At 42.6% G+C, this 7,432-nt stretch overlaps 1 protein-coding gene across 3 annotated transcripts in view; it reads left to right on the top strand.

Annotated features, from left to right (window-relative positions):
• The first annotated feature begins 1,888 nt into the window (after window positions 1-1,888).
• Window positions 1,889-7,432, top strand: part of RGS17 (regulator of G protein signaling 17) — a 31,393-nt gene continuing 25,849 nt past the window's right edge. Inside the window, exon 1 of one of the 3 annotated variants that reach the window (XM_054985459.1) lies at window positions 1,889-2,019. In XM_054985459.1, the coding sequence (XP_054841434.1) occupies window positions 1,901-2,019 (119 nt within the window). In that variant the 5' untranslated portion in view covers window positions 1,889-1,900. The remainder of the gene's footprint in view (window positions 2,020-7,432) is intronic. The other 2 variants (XM_054985441.1, XM_054985449.1) reach the window with 2 other exon arrangements.

The raw sequence follows: 7,432 nt of genomic DNA, 5'->3' as shown, positions 1-7,432 counted from the left end.
CACCACCAAGCCTCGCCACATCAGGTGCTTCTCCTGGACCGAGAAGCCACTGAGAATCCGACTCTGTTGCCGCCAAGACTCCTCCGCTGCTGCCACCTTACTGCTTAGGAGAACTGACAGACACGTTCCTTTCCTCCGAGCATTGAAGGCAACTGAAGCCCGGCAGGCAGAGCCGCCTGAAGAAGCTGCTGGCTCTGCCCACCCAGTGAAGACCCAGATGCCTGGGAAACTGCTCTGCTCTCCCTCCTTCCAGGGAGGCAAAGCACAAGGTCCTCCTTGAGCAGCTAAAGCTGCCCGAAGGTATGGTCGTATTTTCTTTTGTGGAAGAGAAAAATGTGAGGTCACTATGACTTTAAATGGGTGGTGCTTAACAGGTTCTACACATCCCAGAGGGCCAAAAGGTCTAGCTGGGATAGCAAGTTATTTATTCTCTCCCTACTGCTACTTTCTAAGTTATGTAAATAGTTAATAAAAGTTAATCTTATGTCATATTGCATCCTGGATCCAGAAAGTTATTCATAAAGAATATTACAGACTCTAGGGAATTATATACTGCTGAGCTCCCATGTTTATGGGATAAAGTAAATACACTAAAAATGAATATTGTACTTTGAATTATATGTTCTGCATACAATCCCTTTCCATAAACCTTGTAGATGTTAGCTGAGAGTGCATGCTTTAAAATGTTTTAAGTAAATAAATTGTGCAGGTCTCAGAGCTGTTGAATGGTGAAACAATTATTCACCAAAGCTGCATGGTTTCTAGATCTCTCTTCATGTAATAGTGATTCCCAGCCATGTGTAATGAGGAGTAATTTAGTTTGATCATTGAAATTCTTTCTCTGTATAAAAATGGAAAAGCTGTGATAGTCACAGTGCTGTTGACATCTTAAGCACTACCAAGTGTTAAATAAACTGTGAGATGCACCCCTGTAATCATCGGTAACAAGAACAGCTTCCTAAACCAAAGAAATACGAGATAACAAGAGGGGAGCTGTAAAAATTTCCTGGGTGTTAGGCCTGTGATGCATAACCTAGAAGTCCAATCCCAACCCTTTGGGGAACATTTGCTCAGTGAAGCAGGGCTTAGTTCTCCCTTTGATGCCCAAAAGAACTTTGCACGGGACTCCAAGGAAGCACACCAGAGAGTATGTGTTCTAGGGTTGCCAGAGGCTTCAGATCCAACTGGGGATGCAGGGGGCTGGGGGTACTTACCTTCCCACCTTCTCCTGTTGTGGCAGAAAATGATGTCAGTTTTTGGCATGGAGGAGCCGCTGGCCATGCTAAAACTGAGCTCAGTAGAAATCACCTCCAAATGGGTGCACCCAGCAAGCCCTACATTGCAGGCATGAAGAAGGAGTGATGGAGTGCATGCACGTACCTCTTCCCCCCATGCCTCCCCTCCTTGCTGGCCACGTGAGTGGGGCTGGGCAGAAGCAGGTGGAGGTGGGGGGATTGCCTCAGCAAGGATTGCCTCAGCAAAAGGGTCATTGCAGAAGGAATCAGCAGGCAGGAAGACCCACAGTAATTGCACCCAGCAGCTTCTTCTTTCGTCCCACACAATACCCTCCAAGATTTGTAGCCAGCAACTGTGTACTGCCCTCTGCTGCTAGGGAAGTGAGCATGTAGAACCAAGGTCACTGCCTTCCCCTTCCCTATTCAGGCTACCTGGCACATCCCCTTCTCTAATATAAGGATGGACTGGTGCTGCTGAAGCAAAGTGGAAGATAGGATGTCAGTGCAATGCATATTAAATCAGTGGTTATCTTTGTATGTTGAAGTTTGAAAGGGGGGCATTAGCCAGAGCAATTTATTTAGAAAGAGCACAAATAATGTTGCATTTCCTTCATGTTCTCTTATGTCTGTGTTCTTGTAGCCACTGGGGTACTGAAGTAGCTGAAATGAGAAAAAGGCAACAGTCACAAAATGAAGGAACATCTGCTGTTTCTCAAGCACCTGGAAACCAAAGGCCCAACAACACATGTTGCTTCTGTTGGTGTTGTTGTTGCAGCTGCTCATGGTATGTCGTGCTGTCTATTTGATACCATATCCAGCACAGATAAATGATGGCTAAAAACCATCAGTTGCCAGAAATACATGAATCAACTGAGAATGTGGGGAGGGAGCACTTTCTGCACAATCAAGTTATTACACGATAAATGCATGTTGGATTTTCATTTATTGTGCACAGCTCTCACATATCCCATCAAGGTTATGCTTATTTTTTAGGGAAATCATTGTACAGAGAACACATGGGTTAAAAATGGTATATAGTACAAATAGGGATATGAGGTCCCCTTAACCTCCTGGCGGGAGGCGGGGGACCTGGCACTTACCTTTTTGCTGGGCCCATGATCCTCCATGCACCTGTGCCCCCGTGATGATGTCACTTCCAGGAAGTGATGTTATCGTGCAGGGGCATGCGTGCACTTCACAGCAGGACAATTTTGGCCTCTGATGGGCCAAAACAGGCCCATTGGGGGCCAAAATCAGCCCGCTGCAAAGCGCAGGAGCACTCTCGGGGTGGTGCAATGATGTCACTCCTGCAAGTGATGTCATCGCGCCACCCTGGGAGCACACCTGGGTGGCGTGTTCCCATGCCTTCCTCCCCTGCAGGCCAGGTAAGTGGAGGTGGGAGGGCAGAGGGTGAAAGCGGGGATCCCTCATCTCCACTGAGGGAATAGGATCTCTAAGTACAAAATAGGTTATATCCAACTAACTGCCAACACAGTATACATGAATTTTCTCTTCATTTCTCTTACTCCAGTAGTTCCTTTTGGCCCCCAGAAAGATGATGGGTAGTGTCACAGGACATGAGAGGACCATTTTATTTATCATATATTTTTAAAAATATTTATAACTCACCTTTCCATGTGGTTCATGGTGGCTTACAACAATAGTTTTTTTTTAAATCTCCAATTAAAACCAAAATAAAACTACAAGCCCCAAGTCTCCCCTTTTAAAAGATGCCTACCATTCACACCCCCTCAAAAACCGTGGCAAACAAGCAAGCCTTACAGTATCTTCTGAAGATCTCTAAGGAGACAAAACGCTCCTTGGGTTGGGGAGTCCTATAGTGAAGAGGAGGAATTTGGAAAAATCATTCCTACATCCCTCTTCCTATTGTGGAGTTCCACTTGAAGAGGGGAAAAGGTAATTTTGCCTGAATCCCATCCATCTTTATAGCCCCCGGCCCATGTGGCTTTTTCTTACCCTCCAGGCATAGGCAGTTGGAATATGTTCTATTGAATTCAGTGTGATTGACTTCTGTATAGATCCGCTTACGACTAAAGTCAGTGGGATTTACTTTTGAAGAGACCTCCTTAGGATTGTTCTCACTAACTTTCCAGGACTCCAGAAGTACTTCTCAGGGAAGGGGAACACAGAGAAAATTTGTGTCTGCCATTACCTTCCACTGGCAAATTGTTAGATACACCCCACTGAATCCTTAATCAACCAACCAACTAACACTAACCAACCAATCATTTTTTGAGGCACTTGCAATTTTGGGGGAGGAGGGGAAGCAATTCTTACCCCCATCCCTGCCCTACCCATGGTAATGTGTTTGTAGCAGATTGAGGAAGATATGTGTGTGTTAGCATTTTAAATTCAATTTGTCTTTCCATTAAGTTTTGAGAAAATTGTAAAAGAAATCAATGTACAAAGAAAGAAAGATGGATATTGGGACAGACTTCACATTTTGTTGTCTTCCTTCATGTCTTCTTTTTAAAAATTAACTGTTCAAAAATTCTAACTGAACCTGTTCTCAAGCCTGGCAAACGTGTGCCAAAAATTAGTTTTCAGATGGAGTGTGTCTGTGTGTGTGAAGATCACTGTATGTTAAATGAACAATGCATAGGAATGAAACCATCTTGTTTATTGCTAGCTTATAATTTGATTAATAACCTACAGAATATATTTAGAGTCAAAACACATTCAGATTCCATGGAGATCCTTAAACTGGCAAAGAACCGTCATCATAATAGGGATTGGGCCAGGAAATTATTGCTACTCAGCTCTTCCTAAAAGAATCATCAGATCAGGAAATCTGAGACTGGAATCAGTGTTTATTTTCTGTTTTTAAAATAACTTCAGATAATCATGTGATCTTTCTATCCTGGGCATGTTCAGGGCGCCTGTCACTGAACCACATAAATCCTCAGAGCAAGATTTATATGCATGTGAACGGTTTGGTGACATTAAGAGGTCTGTGTGCATATATACAGCTATTCATCTGCAGATGTGATTTCCAGCTCCTACATATGCTTATATACACATATAAAAGCCAGTTCTCAGATTTCCTTTGCAAACTAGCATGACCAAGAAATGGAAGAAGCCCAAGATGGAGATATGCAGGTGAAGGAGTGGAACTATGCAGATAAAAACAGGCTTCATTCTTAGTAAGGGAACAGGGTTGGCCTGTGCTCCAGTGACAAGTAGAGGTGGACACAAATCACAATACAAAGCAAAAAAATGCACAAACCAGGTCGATTTGTGGTTCGTGAAAATGCAGTTCATGGGACTGCGTTTTCCATGAACTCCATAACTTTTGAAGCCAGGTTCGTGAGAGTTGTCAGCAGTTTGTAAAGCCAGACAGGTTGGCGCCACTGATCGTGTGTGAAACTGACAGCCCCATTCTGCTGCTCGGGTGGCAGGAGAAAAGGGCTGTCAGTTTCACAGACCCTGCGCTGGGTTCAGCCGATGGGCTGGGGATTTATTCCATTTCAGCCGATGGGCTGGGGATTTATTCCATTTTTGCTGTACCACAAGAAGTATTCTATGCATGTGGAACAGTAAAAATGGGGAAACAGCTTCCCCCATCATTATTTTGGTGAGTGGAAAAGGGCTTGGGGGTAGCAGGAGCCTTTCTTCACCCCACAGCAGCATTCTGAGCCTGTTTGGGCTCTCCTTTATTTCCTAATAGCTGTCTCATGCAGCTGCTGTGTAGTGTGGTAAATCTGAGTTGAGTCTGAGGAACTTGTTAAAAACCTGCACGTCTAGTTTGGCTCTTAGTGCAATGAAGACAAAACCTGCCATCTCCCCCATGAGATGTCCAGCTTTCATTGACATAAATGCTACAGGAGCATGTACTCTTCGCACCCTTCACCACCACACCCAGGGTCAGTGCATGTTATAATAACCCTTCTCTTGTACTTCATGTGGCTTCTGTCCTTCAATAGGCATTTTGCTAGTTATACAATAAAGCTACACAGCTACTGTGAGTGAGATCTTTGTAGTCATTCTTGCCCCCTCCCACTTTTTTCTTATTAGTGGGTCCCTTTCATATCCTTTGTTTCTGAGCATTTAAAAGAAAAAAAGTTAAGGACAGATAGTGACTATTTTAGCCGTGCAGTTGTTCTTACGCCCAAACTCAGTGTGAGAAGTTCTCACTTATCCTTTTAATCAGATCACTTAAGATGGATGGAGAGCGAGTGAATTGAGTTTTGGGGCAACAATTTAGTGATTGCCTCACCATTCTTTGGTTCTGCTTTGGAGGTACACCTGGTGCTTTTCCCATCCTGGTGTTGACCAACACTTGGAAGCCTTTGCAGATAAATAGTAGAATATCCTCCTGCACCGAATATGCTTCTTACAGGTGAACAGTAGAATGGTGGCAGATGCATATGTGAAATTCTTTTGTGCAGAGAGGCTGCCCCCACCACTCATAATTCTGCCAGTTTTCAATATACAAGCACAACTCCTTCACCCAGTTTGGTGTAGTGATGGTAGAACTCTAAAGAAAGAGTCCTCACACAAATGGATTGCCAGTGGGATGTCTGGACCCATGTGATTATATCTATTTATTTTCTTATTTATTAAAATATGCTTAGGCTCCCTTCCCTCCCATCCAAGAGGCCTAACTGGCTGACCAACTTCTTGCACCAAAAATAGGCACAAGACAAAATCATTAGAAGCAGAACAATACATTCATAACAACCAGAAGCAATCCCATAACAACAACAACAACAACAACAACAACAACAACAACAACAACAACAACAACAACAACAACAACAACAACAACATAGATTGGCCTCTCTCAAAGGAACATTATTTTACAGGGCTTCCTAAAACTTGCTAAGGTATGAACCTTCCCAATCTCATCTGGAAGACGGTTCTAAAGAGATGTCATCCCTGTCAAAAATGTCCTTGACTGGGCAGGGGCAGATCTGACACTCTTGGATGGTGAAATAGATAAAAGGAACTGCTAATAAGACCAAAGTTGGCACACAGGCTTGTACTAAGAAAGATATCTGAATATCAGGTTGTGAAGTCTTCCAGGATTTATTTATTTAACTCACAGAAAAGACAAGAAGCCCAAATATTTCTATTCAGAATTGTGAATCAGTCTGAATGTGTACTGAAGTATTCATATAATTTAGTCAATTCATCTGTATTCTGTCAGTTCCTCCAAGGAACTCAGGATGGTGTACATCAATCTTCTCCTATTCCATCTTATCTTCACAGGTAGGTTAGGCTGAGAGAGACAGAGAGATACTGGTCCAAGGTCACCCAGCAAGATTCATGGGAGAGGGGGGTTTGAAGCTCATTCTCTCAGATTTTAGTCTGACACTCCGACCACTACACTATGCTTGCTCTCTAGGGTTTGATATACATTATATGTAAATTCAGTCCATGCTCAATCAACTCATTTCAGTGCACTTCCAGAGTCATGTGAATTGGCTATAAGCACTTCTGGGGAAGAGTGTTTCATGGAAAGGGGAGGAGTGATTCATGAGTCACTTTTTTAAACACATTTCCATCAGATAGAATGAAAGGGGATTAAACATAAATGTACAGGTGAGTGGGGAATGTACAATCTATACTGAGTTATACAAGAAGCACCAATGGCGATAGGTTAATAAAACTATATTTCTATGGCTCTCCAAAAACAAACTGGATTTATTTACACGAGTAATATTTCTCTGGGAAACTTTTAGGAAAACAGTTGTCCTCAGATGTTCTTTAGAAGCTATGTTTCCCTTGGCAAGCCTCCAAAATAGCACAGTGCCCATATATTAACTTGCGCATATTCAGGGTCCACACATTAGTCTTCCTTGCATTTCAGTTATTTAGTGTTTTTATAAGTTGTTTGTTGTTGGTCAACAATGGCTGTATAATATTCGTTTTAAAAATTCTTATGAGAAAGGGGGAAAGCTTGTCTAGTCAAGATACAGTTGCCTGCATTGAAAATAAAGTAAGCAAGTTAGATTCAAGGTTGTGGTGAAAATACCATTGCTGGAAATTCTTGTAATAAAATTGGACCAAAGCATGGAAAACAAATGTAAGGAGAAACAGATTGGATGGCCTCATAGCTTTCTCTTCCATCTCTAATGTTTGAAGTAGGAATTTGTTTTTGCTTGGGCTTTTTAAGTGTTTTTAATGACAAAGTAGACATGGGATGAAATAGCACAGAACTCTTCAGACTGCAT

The sequence above is a fragment of the Eublepharis macularius genome, chromosome 1 (genome assembly GCF_028583425.1).
Source record: "Eublepharis macularius isolate TG4126 chromosome 1, MPM_Emac_v1.0, whole genome shotgun sequence".
Classification (NCBI taxonomy): Eukaryota; Metazoa; Chordata; class Lepidosauria; order Squamata; family Eublepharidae; genus Eublepharis; species Eublepharis macularius.
The sequence above is the reverse complement of the archived record's forward strand: the minus strand, read 5'-3'. Positions and strand labels throughout refer to the sequence as shown.